At 52.2% G+C, this 20,183-nt stretch overlaps 1 protein-coding gene across 1 annotated transcript; it reads left to right on the top strand.

Moving 5' to 3' along the window:
• The first annotated feature begins 315 nt into the window (after nt 1-315).
• On the top strand, nt 316-19,523 carry LOC144727469 (BTB/POZ domain-containing protein 6-A-like). The gene is made up of 4 exons (XM_078606327.1): nt 316-1,750; nt 14,532-14,622; nt 16,104-16,222; nt 16,901-19,523. Exons 1-4 carry the CDS (start codon nt 1,593-1,595, stop codon nt 17,934-17,936), a joined length of 1,404 nt encoding a protein of 467 aa, XP_078462453.1. The 5' UTR covers nt 316-1,592; the 3' UTR covers nt 17,937-19,523.
• The last annotated feature ends 660 nt before the right edge of the window (nt 19,524-20,183 follow it).

Below are 20,183 nucleotides of genomic sequence, written 5' to 3'. Positions count from 1 at the left end.
TGTTGGTCGTGAGCGGGAATCGAACTCGGGTGGTCGGGTCCGTAGCGCAGCGCGCTAGCCGCGACTAGGCTACCGCCCCCCCACACACCCACACACACCCACACACACACAAGGGCGGGCAGACGGACACGCGGCACGTCCCGTGAATAGCAGCGCACACCCAGCCAGCCTCGTACACGCCCCTCCTCCTCCCCCCACACGCAACCTTCATTCATGCCCCACACCCAACCCCGACACACAGCACCCCCCCCCAGCACCTCCCTGGCGACTCCTTCACCCCCCAGCTCCCTCCTCCTCCCCGTCGCGTCGCCCATCATCGCCGCTCTCCCATTCGCCGGGACGCTCCTCTGTGGGTTATGCAAATGTGCCCGGGCACGCGTCGCTTAATTCAGAAGCCCACCACCACCACCAGCATCATCATCATCAGCACCACCACCACCAGCATCATCAGCATCATCAGCAGGGTTTTGTGCCGTCGCTTGCCGAGCCGCAGCATCATCGTGCTATCGGGTTGCCGGGAGGAGGAGGAGGAGAGGGGGCCATGTGCACAACAACTCAGCCTCTTCCTTGCCCAGACTCTTTCCGTGTCCACGCCTGTGCCCGCCTGCGCTAGGCAGCCTCTCTCCTCCCTCCTCCTCGTCACAGGCGCACTTGGCAGGCGGCAGAGGAACACCCCGCAGAGAGAGGGAGAGGCTGCGTCTAGTAGGACAGGGAGAAGTAACTGTCGACGCCGCGGAGCAGAGATATCGATACGTAACGCAGAGATATCGATACGTAACGATACAGAGAGACACGATACAGAGAGACACGGTACAGAGAGACGCGGTACACAGAGACACGACACAGAGAGACAGGTGGCGGTGTCTAGGGGGGGGGGCGCCGAGAGAGGGAGACGGCGGGACACGCGAAACGGCGCTTCGGGAAGCAGCAGGAGGAGGAGGAAGAGTTTGTGTTGACTCGAGAGGAGTTTGTTTGTGTTGACTCAAGAGTAGGAGACTTGGCTAGGAGGGGGGTACACGCGTGCTGCTGCTGCTGGTGCTGCTGCTGTGCACCCCGCACCGAGACGACTGGCGGGGCCAGCAGCAGCAGCTGTGGTGCCACTGCTGCTGCTGCAGTGGCTGTGTTGTGTCCGCTCGGCCGTCTCCACCACCACCACTCCCACCACCACCACACACTCCCACCACACACTTCCACACACTCCCACCACCACACACACGCTGCCTTGCTCTCTGCCCGGTCATGACATTTCCTCGCCTCCACTAGAGACGACCACCAGCCGCTACTGGCGGCTGTGACAGCAGCAGCAACAACAACAAGAGCAGCAGCAACAACAAGAGCAGCAGCAACAACAGCAACAACAAGAGCAGCAACAACAGCAGCAGCAACAACAAGAGCAGCAACAGCAGCAACACCAGCAACAACAACAGCAGCAATAGCAGCAGCAATAGCAGCAGCAACAACAACAGCAACAACAACAACAGAAACAACAGCAGCAGCATCAGCATCGTGTGAGCTGCTGCTGCTGCCCGCCCGTGTGAGTGCTCACTGCGTGTGAGCGCTCACAGCGCCGACTCGCCAGCGACGCCGTGAACATGTCCGGGGACATGTTCCTCGCCAAGAAGGCGGCGGCGGCGTCGGCGTCGCCGTCGGCTGCGTCGAGTTTGCAGTTCCACAACGCGGAGAACGACGCGAGGAGCAGCCGCAGCAAGAGCACCGACTGGCAGGGTCTCTACTCCACCATCAGGGAGAGGTGCGTCGTGACACGCGCCATCACTCCGCGGCGGCGCGCGTTGTTGTTGCGAGTAGATGTGCGATGATTTCAACACGAGTGTTGTTATTTAATACATTAATGTGTATATCGTACGAGACGTCTGGGCAGCGTGGTAGAATCGGTCAGACAATACCCCGACTCGAAGGGACATCAAAAAGTCCCGGTCTCGTTGAGGTCCTTCTGCTAGCGGCAGCGCGAGCAGGCAATTGCAGTGCTGCGCCCTTACCTGCTCCTCTTAATAATCTCCCAGCCTCGAGTCTCATGTCGGTCGGCTTAGACGGAGGCGCCACCCGGGTCTGCCCCGTCACCTCTTGCCAGCGAGCCTTTGACACTTCACGTGGCCTGGGAGTGCACCTAGCCTGGCACAAGCGCCGTCACTTGGAGGCTGTTGTGGTGACGGTTTTTGTTTACTGCCGGATCGCAAATCAGATGGCGGACTTTGTTAGTTCGCTCGTTGTTTGTTGAGTGAACTCGGTGGTGGTTCGTGCACTCCGCTCTGAAGCCGGCGGCTTGAATTCTATTCCTTTCCACGGCTACCACCATCGGCGAGCGAGAAATGTCCGAACCAGTCCGGTAACTCACTCCCCCTCAACCCCCCCCCCCACCTCTTCATCAACACGCATTGGCCAGGGTGGTGAAGTATGGATGAGCGGCGTGGGAAGAGCTTTCAGCCAGCAGTGGATTGACAACGTGATGTCGCTCCGATGTAGCTCGAGTAAAACGGGCTCACACGGAACTAGGTTACACGATGAGCAAGACAGGGACCATGTCTGTGGTAGCTGCAGTGTTGTTTTGTGCGTGTCCGTGTGAGTAAATACAGGCAAAACGTTCCCTTTAAAGTTGCATTTTGTACCGTATCGAGCGGTGGCGCAGTGTTTAGCGCAGCGTACTTTGAACTCGGGGTTCGAATCCCTGCCACGGCCGGCAGCGGTGACGAGCTATATCCGAACCAGTCGTGGGCCTCTCCTAGATCGGCTCAGCCGTGAATGAGAACCTGGTGCTGTGTGTAGAGCCTCGGCACTGGGGAGACAATTGCACCGTCAGCAGTCTTGTGAAGCCGACACGGGGGATCTTTGTCTGTTTGTGTTATTCAGGCGCGCACACGACTGGAGACAATGCCGACCGCACTTACCTCCTCCCACTGCCCCCCCCCATACACGGCGGACGGCGCCTGCCTGCCTCGCTCCCCACTGCCCAACTGCGCTGCTGCTGATGCGTCTTACTCCCTGCCCTGACGATGGCTTTTCTTCTGCCACGAGATTGCCGATAAATCAGCGACTCCAAACACTTGGCGCACGCTTTTCCAGAGCCTCACCACTCCTCACCCCCCTGTCTGTATCCCTTTTTATTTAGACGTGAACGCCATGGTCATGTTCGTGGCTGTTTAACACGTGGGCTTTCGCGACCAATATCATCAATAATATAGTGTCCTTTCTCCACAAGTCTGGCTGTCCGCCTGATGAAGCTAGTTGCAATTACTGGCGAAACGTCGTACTCGGATTGTAAATATTGTGGCTTGGCTCTCCAACACACCGGTTAGTGCTGTACTAGTACACTACACTATACACTACTATACACTACACTATACACTAGTGCTGTACTAGTGACGAATTGGCCACGTTCTGTTCACGTGACCCCCCTTACTGGTGGGCAGTGTTCACGTGACCCCCCTTACTAGTGGGCAGTGATCACGTGACCCCCCTTACTAGTGGGCAGTGATCACGTGACCCCCCCTTACTAGTGGGCAGTGTTCACGTGACCCCCCTTACTAGTGGGCAGTGATCACGTGACCCCCCTTACTAGTGGGCAGTGATCACGTGACCCCCCTTACTAGTGGGCAGTGTTCACGTGACCCCCCTTACTAGTGGGCAGTGATCACGTGACCCCCCTTACTGGTGGACTGTTCACGTGACCCCCCTTACTAGTGGGCTGTGATCACGTGACCACCCTTACTAGTAGACTGTGATCACGTGACCCCCCTTACTAGTGGGCAGTGATCACGTGACCACCCTTACTAGTGGGCAGTGTTCACGTGACCCCCCCTTACTAGTGGGCAGTAATCACGTGACCCCCCTTACTAGTAGACTGTGATCACGTGACCCCCCTTACTAGTGGGCAGTGATCACGTGACCACCCTTACTAGTGGGCAGTGTTCACGTGACCACCCTTACTAGTAGACTGTGATCACGTGACCCCCCTTACTAGTGGGCAGTGTTCACGTGACCCCCCTTACTAGTGGGCAGTGATCACGTGACCCCCCTTACTAGTAGACTGTGATCACGTGACCCCCCTTACTAGTGGGCAGTGATCACGTGACCACCCTTACTAGTGGGCAGTGATCACGTGACCTTCCTTACTGGTGGACTGTTCACGTGACCCCCCTTACTAGTGGGCTGTGATCACGTGACCACCCTAACTGGTGGGCAGTGTTCACGTGACCACCCTTACTAGTGGGCAGTGTTCACGTGACCCCCCTAACTGGTGGGCAGTGTTCACGTGACCACCCTTACTAGTGGGCAGTGATCACGTGACCCCCCTTACTGGTGGACTGTTCACGTGACCCCCCTTACTAGTGGGCTGTGATCACGTGACCACCCTAACTGGTGGGCAGTGTTCACGTGACCACCCTTACTAGTGGGCAGTGTTCACGTGACCCCCCTAACTGGTGGGCAGTGTTCACGTGACCACCCTTACTAGTGGGCAGTGATCACGTGACCACCCTTACTAGTGGGCAGTGATCACGTGACCCCCTTACTGGTGGGCAGTGTTCACGTGACCACCCTTACTAGTGGGCAGTGATCACGTGACGCCTCTTACTAGTGGGCAGTGTTCACGTGACCACCCTTACTAGTGGGCCGTGATCACGTGACCCCCATTACTGGTGGGCAGTGTTCACGTGACCACCCTTACTAGTGGGCAGTGATCACGTGACCCCCCTAACTAGTGGGCAGTGATCACGTGACCCCCCTTACTAGTGGGCAGTGTTCACGTGACCACCCTTACTAGTGGGCAGTGATCACGTGACCACCCTTACTGGTGGGCAGTGTTCACGTGGCGGTGGTGTCGCAGTTTGCGCGCATCGTGACGAATCCGGTGACGATTATCTGAACCGGTCCTGGGTCTCCCCTAGGTCGACTCAGCCTCAAATGAGTACCTGGTGCGGTGCGTAGTAAACATCGCCACTGGGGAGACAAAGGCGGCCGGGCGTGGTGCTGGCCACCCACCCCCTCGTGTACCCTGCCTGTCTTCGTAGGCGCTCGCAAACAGCACTTTCCCCAGCGGGGCGTCTTTGGTGGTGCTGGGTGATGCGGGCGATGCTTCGTCATCTTCACTCCGCAGTGCAAACCAACACAAAGTTCATCGCCGCCCTCCGCATATCCATATCGCGCTCTGCCACGACGAAATGATTTCACTCCGAGTGAAAGGCTTTCACCCACACACACACAGTCGCTTTCGAGAGGGAGGCGTTACCCCATTTGTTGTCGTTCCCGGAACGATGATCAAGACACGTCATTGACGGTTCGTGATTGCATGGCAGAGTTCAGTACAAATAGACCCCCGACATTATCCTTCAAGACCACCCCAGTCAGTAGCATGACCCTGCTTTAAAGTGTGCTGTGTGTAGGAGATACAATAATAACACAGGGGGTGGGTGAGTTTTTTTTTGGGGGGGGGGGTGCAGTCATCGATGTTGAACACACTTGAAATAATGAGAGAGTAAGGAATGAGTGAGTAAGGATACCATGCGGCTCTTTGTCGTGATTTCTGCTCTGGCTCCGTAGCGGGTGCTGTACGTGACTCACGACTGTGACGCCCATCACTCAGTGGCAATTGCTGGTGTTAAACGTTGCACCAACATTGTATGATTTGATTGTCAGGATTTAGAAGGGGCGGTGAGTTGTGGGGGGGGGGGCTCAGCCTCCTTGAGCACCCACGGACGAACTCTGCAGGTCTGTAACTCCACCACATTAGCTTCCAACTTTATGGCATTTATTTAAATGCGAAAATGTGCGGTCCAGTTTGTTGCTGCGTTGTATTTGCCGGACTGTCCAGTCGCCCTGCACAGTCGCATCAGATCTCAGACGCTGAAGCTTGGTTTAAGCTGAGCAGGACTTTTGTTTCGCGCTGCTTAGCCTGCTTGGCTGATCACCCTGCTTGGCTGATCGCCCTGCTTGGCTGATCACCCTGCTTGGCTGATCACCGTAAGTAAACCAAGTCGTTCTAGGCTGCCGCGAGACCGTGTTGAGGGTGGCAGTGCAACAAAATCCACCGTTGTACTGCACTCTTCTCCTACATCTATGCACCGGCCAGAAGGCGGTGGGACAACGGTGGATTCTTGAATCTGTGCGGAGTTTCGAGCATTAACCCCCCCCTCCCCGACCCCTCTTGTGTATCCGATGACCTTACACACGAAGCCAAACACTCGTTAAAGTCATTAATTACCCGAGTATCATAACGCGTGATCCAGGTGGAACTTGAGTCTCGTGACTCGGTGAAAGGCCGTCCTTGGAAAACAAAAATACCCATCATCAATATTATTAGTACAGATTAAATCATGACACTTTGCCCCCAACTCCTCTTCACAATATCGCAGCACCCATGTTTTGTCTCCCCTCTGTGCTGCTCAACGCAAACAGGGGGGCGTGCGGCACGCGTTCTTTAATTCAAGTGGCGTTTGTCTGAACGCGTTGCGCCGAGAGAGAAATAATAAAAAGGCTTCACCTCCACCGAGCAGTCCGGGCTGCGGGAGCTGACGTCCAGATTAAGTACCTGCAATTGTTAGCACAAGTTCACGGCTGGCTGGGTGGTGGTGGCACGCCAAAGCTTCTTCACACGCGCCTCGTGCGTTTTGCACGGAACGGCAGGGTTCAGTGTGAGGGTTCACGTGGGAGGGTTCACGTGCGAGGGTTCAGTGCGAGGGTTCACGTGGGAGGGTTCAGTGCGAGGGTTCACGTGGGAGGGTTCAGTGCGAGGGTTCACGTGCGAGGGTTCACGTGGGAGGGTGCACGTGGGAGGGTTCACGTGGGAGGGTTCAGTGCGAGGGTTCACGTGCGAGGGTTCACGTGGGAGGGTTCACGTGGGAGGGTTCACGTGGGAGGGTTCAGTGCGAGGGTTCACGTGCGAGGGTTCAGTGCGAGGGTTCAGTGCGAGGGTTCACGTGGGAGGGTTCACGTGGGAGGGTTCACATGCGAGGGTTCAGTGCGAGGGTTCACGTGCGAGAGTTCATGTGCGAGGGAAGGATAGCAAAGGAACGTGACATCCCCATCGTCATCCACGATGAACGCCTTGTCAAGAGGAGAAGTCGCATGAGCACAGCGGGGCCACCGGCGTGGTGGGATTTCGCACGCACGCCCTCGTTGGCAAGAACGACGTGGAACTCCGATCGTTGGTTGGTTACGTGCGGTGCGACAGAAGTTGTACATACGTGCGTACATTGTAACTCAGCTTTAAAGTTCAGACCTGTAGGGGTAAAACACGACCAACAACAGTGCGCTAATGATATCGCCATTAAGGTGCCGCACGTGTGCGTGTTTGCCGAGATGATTCCTGATTCCTAAAGCAGTTGTATCCAGCCGTGGAGTCACGGTCAGCACATTGGACCTGCAACCCAGAGGTCGCCCATTCGATTTGACCTCCCGGCGTGGCAGCTGAAGCAACTGGCACGTTCTTAAATCGCCCCCCCACCTCTTTCCACCCATCAGTACTGTATGACACCGTAGTCGAATGGAGGATGGTTGTGGTAGGGTGAAGTGTGGGTACTCTCACCTCTTCCAAGACGTCTGGCCAGCGTGGAAGAGTAGGCCAAATACCCTCTAGAGGGGTTCTCGAGAGCTTCCTCCAGTGGGGAGGTCCTTTTATCAGCAGTCCCGTGAGCAAAAAATTGCAGGGCTGCACCTTTACCGTTTTATTAAACGGTGTTTATCTTCCAAATTGGCTGGGCAGACTGGTGTGTTTGGTTTAGCAGTCAGCTACCATTGTATTTGGTCATTGTTGTAAGTAGACGTGGCTGTTTAAAGTTTATATTCCAGATATTATTAAAACCACTGCGGTCTGAATGCCGAAATCTCCGATATAGCTCTGCATGAAATATTCTCACACGACAAAGCATTTCAATGGTGCGTGCACAATCGCCGTACAAGAATGTCGGAGTATATTTGGTCTATACACAAAATGTATGAAAGCTGTGGATTTTCTTCACGTTTAATAAGTAAAAGTGCAAATACTTTCACTTATTCAGCTTTCAACAGAGTGATGTTGAAATCCATGCGGTTGGTTTACTGTTGAATTTCTCACAGGACCTAATGGACAAATAGTAAAGTGTTTATTTTCAGTCATGGTGAGGATGTGGCAATGACTCTGTTACGGCAATAGGGAAATGAACAAAGACGGTCACTGCATCACGCACTTTCAGATCCGTTTCTCCGTCCTTCTGGAAAGCTCTTCCTTTCGATATTCGGAAGCCACGAGAGTTTTGCACTTTGAAATCTAAATTTAAAGCTTGTTGCTCTATAACTCATTTTCGTGGTGAGTTTGTTGTCCTTTCTCCGCAGCTCCCATTAGTGCGGTTGGCTATGTACGGGGCGAAAGAAGTTCAACATGCATACATACATCGCAAATGTGTCGTGTGATTTGGCCGTCGAGGTGTGAGTTGCCCATAATGATTTTGTTTTTGCTCTGCGTCTCAACACAAATTATGATCACGATCACCTGACCGGTAACGTGCCCGATATCGTCAGATCCTGGGCAAATAAGCAAGGTTGAGACACAAAAAGGAGTTGACCATTAACAGTGCTTCGGTGGGCAACCGTGCATAACAGGTGTTATAGGATGTGGAAGGCGATGTTAAAAGCAGCGGGGGACGCCGCAGAAAAAATCCACGCATCTCTCACTTTCAAACCCGCACTGACCAGCGTGGGCAAGCATGGATTGACGAAGGGCAATGCATCGACGTTGAATTTCCTGAGACGTGAGGGAGAGTGGTCCTACTTTTAATAAGCTAAAGCTCCTCCATAGCTCATTGCTGTTAACTTATTGCAGCTGTATTACACCTCCTCCTGCTCCTCCTCCTCCTCTGCATCCCACTACACTTTCAGTGGCGACTCTTTGTCTTGACGGCGTACGGCCCGGGCCTTGTGATGATGGGGCAGCTGTCCAAGGGTAGCGAGCAGTCGCTCTCGGCCCACGTGACGCACGCAGTGGCCGCAGCTACTGCTCGCCTGTCCACAGTTCAGAATATTTAGTTCAACTGGAGAAATCCGATGAGCTATAAAGCTCTTGTTCACAGATGTGCAGTCAGGGCGGGTAATAACGTTACAACAACAGTACAACATGTACCATGATAGGAGTGCCAAGTACAAGAAAGGTAACACAAATCACCCAAACACGTACAAATACAACACAAAACCATCCCCATCCTACCAGGCAAAGCCCACCGAGGTATGAACTTATTTTTCAGAAGCGACCTGCCCACAAATGATAGCTCAACGAAGTGGCCCATCGTTTGGACATCTATAGCACCAAAATAATCTCAGTGCAATGGTGGCATTCGTGGATTTACTAACATCATGAATTTACTAAATATACAGTGATGCAGATGTCGTGTGACCCCCCCATTTAATTCTCTAAAACTTCATATTTTTGTATTCCAGTGTGTGTGAAAACAGAAATTAAGAAGCAAAAGAGAAAACATGCTTGGTGGGAGGGGGTCAATTAATCGGGGGTCGCAAAAGACGTGGACCACCACCCTGTATTCTAATTTATTATTTCATTTATTATCTGATCGTTCACCATACAAAAGAGAAGCGCTTGCTATCTCTCTTTTGTGAGGCAATGGAGGAGACATTGCCAATGTAATTGGACCTCCTCAGCTTGGTCATCAATCTATCCTCTTCTTTCGGAGATAAAGGAGGTAGTTTGTGTGTGGGTGTGGCCTCCTATTCCACTCGCGCTGCGGCGCAGCCGATTGCTGCAGCGATCAGCTGGGGCAGGGGATGTCTCCGGCACATTGTGAGACAATTTGGGTAGCGGTGGTGTAGCGGTTAGCGCCACGCTACGCCACGAATCCGGCCATCCGAGTTCGATTCCCGCTCGCGGCCAAAACCGGTGACGATTATCAGAACCGGTCCTGGGCCTCAAATGAGTACCTGGTGCGATGTGTAAACATCGCCACTGGGGAGACAAAGGCGGCCGGGCATGGTGCTGGCCATCCACCCCCTCGTGTACCGTGCCGGCCTTCATAGGTGCTCGCTAACAGCACTTGCCCCAACATTCTGTCACGGCTATACGGGGGATCTTTGTATTCCACTCGTGGTCGTGGGCAGCAGATCGCTGCAGCGAGCACCTGGGGCGGGGGACGTCTCCGGCACGTTGTGAGGCAACCTCAAGGCCCTTCCGCGGGGTTCTCATTGTTACATCGCTCTCCGCTCAAGTTCCACTTCTGTCCGTGGTGCCAAGTCAATTTCAAATAAAACACTGATGAAACAAACTGACCACAGCAACTAATGCATTATTATTATACTCGACTCATTTTTGAAAATGGTATACCCACGACGTGATGCACTATGAATGTAGCATCTACTGAGCCACCTACATCTCACTTTGAATTGTGGCAGATTTGCCAAACTATTTTTGTGGCAGAGACGTGCATCCAGAATATATATACGTGTGTGTGTTGGTTCGATATCGCAATACCGGCGCGTTTAATCCGGTTCAAAGTTCGTTCCACCCAGTTCGTCTTGACGTGCGTTAATCTGTGATCATCCGTGCGGAGGTTGACCTTTGTATTGCGTTTGACATTTTAGGCCCGCAGTCCATTGGCTGCGGGTGATGGACGCAAAGAGCGATCGGTGATGTGAAAACACTCTCAGTGCCTGCTGCAGGTTATTGAATTTAAGCCCACGATTTTTTTTAAGCGGCTCACAAATGCATTTTTGTCCACTAATATCGGTGCAAATTTTAATTCCACCCCAACCCCCCAAAAAATGCTATTTCGTAAGTTCCTTTGCTTCCTACACATGCAAATAGAACTGCAATAATGTTCCACTTTGCATCTGTTAGCCACATGCTGCAATTAAACCTCCCTCCCCCCTCGCCAGACCCGTTTGTGAGTCGAACAATGACACAATCGAGGGACAGCTTTAAGAGTAGAATTTCAAGCTTGTTTTGTCCTGACACAATGCTCAGGAAAGGTCATTGTGTAAACATTCCAACCTGGCTGACTCGTAAATTAAATGGCTTTTTAAAAGCCATTTAATTGCATGATAAACCATTGTCCCTTGTCGAAACTTGATGTAACCTGCGCTTCCCTGAACAGCACAAATTGTAGCACAGGCAAGACAATGCAACTCGGGGAGTATTGCGGGCTGCCATAAACAAGAGAGCCACGCGTGTTTTGTCACATTCAAGACTTGGTGTGGTCCAGATTGTTGGGCCCTCCGAATGACAGGGACTGAAATTGGTTTGAGTCTCTGCTCACCTGGCAAAAACAACAGAGTGCTGAAATCACAGAAGATTTAGCAACTCATGCTGATGAACGGCCGGAGCCTGGAACAGATTGCATTGCCCAACAGGCATGCGTCTGACAATGTCGCCTCGCAACGCACACCTGCCCACACCAGAGTTTCACAATTGGACAAGGTGACATAATAACCGCCTGCGTCGTCAACATCTGCACCGCAGAAACGCAGCTCACGAATCGGTGTACGCTGGCGTGTTGTTATGGCACCGCAAATATGTCGGCCGCATTCGTAAGCTGCTTTGGATTCTTTTTTTACATTACACACGTCAAGAAAAATATTATTAAGCACCGCCTTAAGCCGATTTGAGGGGTGGAGATACGGAAAGATGAGAGTGAGATGTCATGCCGGCGTAATACTGTGCTGATTGCAGAGCACCATTAGATTGTAGGAATTGTTTTAAAATAATTGCACTTATGTTAGTGGCGATTATACAGTCTTTAAACGATTGAAGTGTATGCTTAATGTACATATGTGCTCAAAACATTTTGACAGTCTTCCATATTTTTTATGGAAACTCACTAAATCTACCATAATGTGCATATTTGTATGCACACACACACACACGGATTGGAATACAGTATGAGCTGTTCCCTGTATAAATATACATACAACTCAACGTATTCGTCGATAACACTGCCTTGAAAAGCAAAAGGGTAACACAGTCTATCGTAGGCCACGTTACAGGCGATGGCCCTTCTTCTTCACAAGGGCCATTAACCGAAATGCCACCTATTAAGTAATTTTGTTATTTTAAAGGCCACAGTGTTATTGACGATTTTATTGAGTTTTAAAATGCTTTTGTGTGTGCCTGTGCACCGCTGCCAATGCAGTACCACCCTACATATATCAGTGCTATAATCACGCGTTGAAAAGAGCAATGTGGTATTATACAATACAAAAGATAATGCCAACTTGTGACTAGTAAACTTTACTTTACGTATTATATTAATGGGGTCACCTTTGCATGAGAAAATCATATGGCAGATATCAGCTTTTTTAAATTTACAGATTTGTTTTAATAAAAAAAAAATTCAGACAAAGTCTGCCCTCAACATTTGGGAGAAAGTGGCCATCTATAACGGGGCAGCAAGCAGTTCGACTAAAGTGAAACTATTTCATCTGATAAGAGTGACGCTGAGTGCTGGTGTATTTTTAAATATGTATTGCCCGGTGCTGTGCGTAGTTTTACCCAAATTGCCCCAAGAATAGCGGTGAAGGCGAGGTCATCTTAGAGTCGCGCGACAACGCAGCACCTTATTTGGTGTCCTCGCTGTACATTTTACACCTGTGACGGGGGTGGCACAAGTCCAGAGGTTGTAAAAGTGAAATGCTGGCGCGTCTCGCTGAACGAGCGGTGATAATGTTCATCGAAAATTGCTCGTTAAGCGAAAATTCGATCGTCGTTTTCTCATTGACTCTCATGTTCAAAGCCGAGGTTTCAGCCCCCAAAACATGTGCCACACTTTTTAATTGTTTAAATAGAGTAATAAAACATAAAAGGTAATAACACCAAAGTGCTTCCAGGTGCCTGTCCTCAGCCTCGACAATTATTTAGCGCCCCCACCTACCCACCATCCCTTCTACCATCCACCCACCCACCCATCTCCCACCCACCCACCATCCCCTCTCCCATCCACCCACCCACCCCTCTCCCACCCACCCACCATCCCCTCTCCCATCCACCCACCCACCCCTCTCCCACCCACCCACCATCCCCTCTCCTATCCACCCACCCACACCTCTCCCATCCACCCACCCACCCCTCTCCCATCCACCCACTATCCCCTCTCTCATCCACCCACCCACCCCTCTCCCACCCACCCACCCACCATCCCCTCTCCCATCCACCCACCCACCCCTCTCCTATCCACCCACCCCTCTCCCACCCCTCTCCCATCCACCCATCCACGGAACGCATTGCGATCGACCGGTCTCCTCGCTCGTTACGTGAACATTTGCTCGTTTTGCGAACAAGTGGGTCTAATTTCAAATAGCTCGTTCTAGCGAATTCTCATAGAAAGAGACGCGCACGTATTTTAGATTGCCGTTGTGTTCTTTATTTATGCAGTCAGTTTGCGCGTCGGCTTTCATTTCTTGCCGCGCTTTGGCTCCGTATTTACCGATAACGATTCCGTGAGCCGAGTCACAACCCAGGAGTAGGGGAGGGCCCCTCTCCACAAGCCGGCCATGCATCATCATGGCTGGTTCTTGGGTTCGCGTCGGGAAGTGAGAAAGAGAGAGGTGGGCGGATGGATGGACAGAGTGGCTTTGAAACCCATTGTGTTTTATAGGCACGTTTCAGATTTTATAATGATAGTGTTTTAAAATGTTTATGGATGCAGGTCGCAAATTGTCTGTTATCTTCCGAAATGAAAATCTTGAGCACTGGCCATATATGCTTAAATTAAAGGGTGGGGAGGGGGGATATTCTACTGTTGAAATTATTTAAAACAATATTGTGCGTATACAAATAGAGAGCAGAGCTCATCCTTTATAGTGGGGTTCCTGTACATTTGAGGGTGCATGTCAGTATACGAATGTGATGAAGGGTTACACTAATGACTTGATAATATCTGCCGTGTAGATTTCGGTACATATATCACAACACTTGGATGCATTTGTCAAGTTAATGCTTGCAAATAAACATGCACCTATCATATATATCGACACAGGAAACCGAGTATTGCGTATGAAGCAATACTCAGTGCAGGTGTTTGTAATACGATAAGGTAGAGTTTCTTGGATGTAAGGCTCACGTATTTAGGAGTAGACCAATTTGCATTGCTTGCAGTGGTTTCTGTGCCACTTTACCAACATCTGTGGAAAATTTAAATCATAATGCATTGAAAACAGACATGGGCTAAGCAAAATTAGCACTTATTGTCGTTAGCCTAAACCGTATCGCAATGTGAGAGCACGTGCTGCATTCCTTTCAGTTGTCTTGAGAGTGAGAACAGAAATGAGCACCTTGGAACACACTCGTAGATCCAGCGTACACATTAGTGGCACACATTATATATATATATATTTCACACAAAAATCGCATTGAAATTTGTTTCATCCTTCTGGTTTCCGTCCTCGCTAATTAGCAAACAAGGATGTGTGATTGCTGCGTGTTTGGGCATATGCTGCGTGTTTGTGGAATCTAAGATGAGCGGCGCTGGACAAATGTTTGCATAGTAAGTCGGGCTGCAGTGTGCCGATGTTCTCTCCCCCGCCCGCCCCCACCCTCGTCGGTGCAGGAACGCGGTGATGTTCAACAGCGAGATGATGGCCGACGTGCACTTTGTGGTGGGGCCGCCTGGAGCCACCAAGCGCATCCCCGCACACAAGGTGAGCGCCGTCGCGCCACGGCGACGGGGCGACGGGGCGCCGGGACTCGGACGACAATCACAGCGGCCGCCTTGAACCCTTTATCCCGTTCCGGTGACGTGCGTGAGCGTGAGCGTGCGTCATCCTATGTGTCCCCTTGCGATTCCGTTGCGATGACGTACGCGTTCACCAGGGTCCTTCGCTCATTTGCAGAGCCGGGGGGGTGGGGGGGGGGACTTTCGACATTTTCAGTGTGAGGGGGGCCCCCCGCTCCCCACACATTATAAACCACTGCCGGGTTTAACAGCAGCACGATGACGACGACGATGATGATGGGGGGGTGTTTTTACTTTTGTGTATTGTTGGGGCCCCCACTAAAGGCCGCCAGGGGGCTGGCAGTGGCCCACGGGCCTTGCAATAAAGAACTGTACGTCATCGAAACAGAATTGATTCCGAACGGAATCGGAAGTACAAGGCCATGCGGGAGGGGGGCGAGTGGCAAAGTTTGGCGCCAGCTATCACAGAATGTCAGCTGTTGCCGCCTCTTAGCAGCTGCACCGTCTCACGGTGGAAGTTGGGGGTGGCCTGCCGATGAGCGAACGGTTCCCGGAGCTTCTTGGGTAGATTGCAGAGAGGCTCCGCAAAGTTCGCGGGCCCACACCGCCACGGATAATCGTAATGCTACCATACTACTGTGTGTGTGTGTGGAAATAGAACGAGACGTGGCACAATGGCCCTTCTTCAGAGCTCATAAATGATGTGCTTTGAAGAAAGGGTCATTGCCCGATACGTTGTCTATTATTTATTTGACTTTTAAAGGCCACGGCGCTGTTGACGAATGTGTTTAGGTTTTTTTTCTTAATTCTGCTTGTGCACCGTACCGCTGGCAATGCAGCATCGCCAAACATTTTGTTGAATCGCCGTATACTTGCAATGAATCGATGCGACTCCTGGCCACTGCCTCAGTTTTGAGCTATAAAGGGCAGGCACTTTGTGTTTCTTTTTCAAGGTTCTGTCGTCAAAACGATGAACAATCGCGTGTCGTTGAAGGGAGAGCGAGAAAAAAAACACGGAGTGAAAAATTCCACGATTTTTTTTGTCAAAATGTTTTTGTGGGTGTCTCTCTTACCCATTGTCTGAGCCACGGCACCCACAGTGGCAGCTCCCCTGCCCTTTGACCTCCTCTTCCACCCTGCCCGTGCTGCGTGTGTGTGGTCCGTGGGGAGCCGTAGTGCAGTCGTCCGCACAATGCGCTCCGAACCCGGCAACCCGAGTTCTATTCCAGCTCGTGGCCAACCCCAGCGACGATTATCTGTATCGGTCCTAGGCCTCCCCTAGGTCGACTCTGCCTCAAATGAGTACCTGGTGCGGTGTGTCGTAAGCTTCGACACCGGAGAGACAAAGGCGGCCGGGCGTGGTGCCAGCCACCCGCCCGCTCGTGTGCCGCGCCGGCCTTCGCGGGTGCCGTCCCTCGCTAACGGCGCTTGTCTGTGTCTCGGCAGTACGTGCTGGCGGTGGGCAGCTCGGTGTTCTACGCCATGTTCTACGGCGGCCTCGCCGAGAGCGGCCACGAGGTTCACATCCCCGACGTGGAGCCGACGGCCTTCCTCGTGCTGCTCCGGTAACGCAAAGCCGCGGCATCGCCCGGCCTCCCCGGCGGCCCAGCCGCGCGCCGCCTCTTTTGTCGATCCGCTGCCGGAGCAACGCCTCGCCACGCCGTGCTGTGCGGCACGTGTTATGTTTAGAATATTTGAACTTGCGTCACGACGCTGGGCAGCGCGGGTTAGTGAAGTGGGGGGGGAGGCACTGAGGACGGGTTTATATGTCGCTCGGGTCGCCACGTTGACAGCGTGCTAACCACTGCGCCACCGTCCCACCTCCCGCATTAAGTAAACAAATGTTTAGGAGCCCGAGCACCCAGTTGCACACTCTCTGTCCGTGTGGGTTCACCCTCCTCTCCCAAGACGTCTTGGCCACGTGGGAGGTGAGAACGTATTATTTTTTTCGAGGAGCTCTCCGGAAATCCCTGTAGCGGGGAGGCCCTTGTCCACCACTAGGAGCGTCGTGCCGACAACGTCATACTCGCATTGTAGATGCTGTGGGTTTACTCTCCAACACACCGGTGGGCTGAGTAATAAAACTAATTGGCACGTTTTGTTTATGTCACAAACCTTACTACTTGGCCGTGTCGGCTGGTGGCGACACACATTTATACTTAAGCGATCGAACTCAAACAAAGCCTTCACGACGAGCAGGGCCGCACCTTTACCTCTTTCCCTCTCCCGCGATCCACCCGCAGCTACCTCTACTGCGACGAGATGGAGCTGGACGCCGACACGGCCCTCGCCACGCTGTACGCCGCCAAGAAGTACCTGGTGCCGGACCTCGCGCGGGCCTGCGTGGCCTTCCTCGAGACGGAGCTGAGCGCCGCCAACGCGTGCACGCTGCTGTCGCAGGGCCGCCTCTTTGGCGAGCCGGAGCTGACGCAGCACTGCTGGGAGGTGGTGGACGCGCAGGCCGAGCTGGCGCTGCGCTCCGAGGCGTTCCGCGAGCTCGACGAGGCCACGCTGGCCAGCGTGGTGGCGCGCGACACCCTCAACGCGGCCGAGGCCACCGTCTTCGAGGCCGCCCTCGGCTGGGCCGAGGCCGAGTGCGCCCGCCGGGGCCTGGCGCCCACGCCCGCCGGGCGGCGCCGCGCACTGGGCCGGACCCTGCACCTGCTGCGGGTGCCCGCCATGGGCGTGGAGGAGTTCGCCGACGTGGTGGCGCAGTCGGGGCTGCTCACGCCCACCGAGGTGAACGCCGTCTTCCTGTGGCACACGGCGCGCTTCAAGCCCTCGCTGCCCTTCCCCACGGAGGGCCGGGCGGGCCTGCCGCCGCGCCGCTGCCACCGCTTCCAGAGCTGCGCCTACCGCAGCAACCAGTGGCGCTACCGGGGCCGCTGCGACTCGATCCAGTTCGCGGTGGACCAGCGCGTCTTCCTGTCGGGCCTCGGGCTGTACGGCTCGAGCGGCAAGCGAGCCGAGTACGGCGTCGGCCTGGAGCTCAAGCGGCAGGGCGGCGGGCTGCTGGCGCAGCGCCAGACCACCTTCGCCTCCGACGGCTCCTCGTCCACCTTCCCCGTCTGGTTCGAGCACCCAGTGCGGATCGAGCCCGACGCCTTCTACACGGCGAGCGTCGTGCTGGAGGGGAGCGAACTGAGCTACTTTGGGCAGGAGGGCCTCACGGAGGTGACGTGCGGGAACGTCACCTTCCAGTTCCAGTGCTCGTCGGACAGCACCAACGGCACCGGCGTGCAGGGCGGACAGATCCCCGAGCTCATCTTCTACTGCTGAGGCGCACCGCGGCGGCGGCGAGCGGAGGTCGAGATGCGTCTCCGACGTCGGAGTCCAGGCGTTTTGTACTTCCCCCGGATCCCAGGCGACGTTAGTCACACAACTGTAATGATGTACGGGAATGTAGAAGTGAGCGAAATGTCCTCGGATGATGATGATGATGATAATAATCTAGTCGAGTGAAAAACCGCCATGCTCAAAACGTGTGTTTAAAGTTATAATAGGCGTATCGAGAGAGAATGAAATGGTTTTATGAAAGATTATGGAGATGAAGAAACTTGTCACGAAATGACAAGATCATTCCTGTGCGTAAATCACTGGGTAAACAGCGCGCGATGATAGAGTTAGCAATTTACACTGGCCTCATGCACGTGTCTGTGCCTCTGGAGATGTCACGCCATCGCTACTGGAAGAGAATCCTTATTTCAGCTGAGAAATAAATAAAACGCCCTGTTGGGCGAAGTAAACAAAATTATACATATATATTGTCTTGTGCTCACTGAGCACATCGGATTAGCATTTCAGTCCTTGCAGTGGGTGCCGGGACACGTGGAAGTATCACGGCGCAAAACTCCTGCGACCAGACGAAATTGTCGGCTTTGCTAATTGCCAATTGTGGCAAATGCATAAGTTCACTTTCACGAACGCGTTTAAATGCTCTCATATATTACACGGGCTGGAACAATTTATGTTTACATCATAACGGAATTCATGAACTGTGTAGGATAAGATAATTAAAAAATAATAATTCTCTAAGTTTGCATGTTTTTTGCCTTCTTAGCAGTCTGCAGTATACATTACTAATTATGCCATTGGTGCATTGATGACAACTTTGTATTAATTGGTAAAGTCATCATTACATTTGATTCGGTGTATTGGCAGAAATTTTCTGATATGATTCCTCTGGAAATAATTTCAAGGTACTGTTGTTTTATCAATGCAGTTCATCTATTAATAAACTCCTGATTACATTTGCTACGAATCACATTTTTAATCTCTGTGCTTCATAGTCAAACTGTACAATCTATAAGCTCCCATGGACAAATCTAGAACGAGAACATTAGATTTTCTATTTTCTCTTTATGTTTCCCCTTGTAGGATTACGCGTGGTTGTGATTTGAATCGTTTTTTGATCAGCCTCAGAAGTTTCTTGTGTCCCAAATGATGCTTAGAATTCATAGCTGGGCACTGTCTTTGGTCCGGCGTGCTTTGTGTACGAGTCTAAAACATTTCATTTCGCTATGCAAAAACAAAATCCAATTAATCCAGACACACGCCTGCTAAGTAGGAATGCCACTGGAACATAACGTGTACCACATTTACAGCCGCTGTTGTGTTCGTTCACTGTCTCTTGTTAGTGTGTTCGCTTACACGTGCATACGCTTATATTTTTATATAACATATTTGTATATTGTGTAAACCTGTACAGACTTATAGCACCTTAGCGAATTGCGCAATGATTTGGTTGTATTTATTGTAATGTTTTTGTATTAATATATGGAGCTTAATTTTGCGTATGTGTTAGGTTGGGAATGCTGGTCGTCGTATTTGTATTTTAAAGCTGAAAAAATAAAAAGATAGCCTATGTGCCGACTGTAACGATTTATATTTTTTTAGCGAGCATTGCGCGCGAATTGTTTTTGCCGCACCGAGCCCAATCGTGTTCCATTTATTCAGTGGATGTTTGCGGCGCCCTTTTTTTTAAATGTCCATTGCATTAAATATTTCCTATTCGTAGGGGACGCCGTTTCTTTTGTGCAACACAGCTTAATAGGCACCGTCGGCCTTGTGCGCACAAATAAACAAAACGCGTTTTAGGAGCACGGTCATTCACATCACTTACGGAGAAAATTAAACAAGTGGCAGGAATTACAGGGAAAGCCATCAAGGGTAACATTTGCATCTCAATTACCGTGAGGTCTAAAAAAAACACATTCGCCATGCGCCAAGCTCCGTGCCAGCTGCCCGGTGCTGATCTCTATTCACTAGTGGGGGGTGTTTTTCCCCGCACGTTATCCGCAATAACAAGGAGCACCCCAGAGATATCACTGGAAGGGAACACACAAAGTGTTTCTCTTCCAGAACGTGCTGCTTGTGCACCGGATACTAAGTGACCGCATTTGGAGTGCGTTTCACCGTGCTCAAGATGCTACGTGATGTATATTTACAGGGCAGGAATTAATTTTTATTGTCTTGTTTTACTGGTCAGATTTCCCAGCAGCTTGGAAGGTTTCAAATCCTGGTTAG

The sequence above is a fragment of the Lampetra planeri genome, chromosome 25 (assembly GCF_965212315.1).
Source record: "Lampetra planeri chromosome 25, kcLamPlan1.2.h2, whole genome shotgun sequence".
Classification (NCBI taxonomy): Eukaryota; Metazoa; Chordata; class Hyperoartia; order Petromyzontiformes; family Petromyzontidae; genus Lampetra; species Lampetra planeri.
This window is presented reverse-complemented; position numbering and strand designations above follow the sequence as displayed.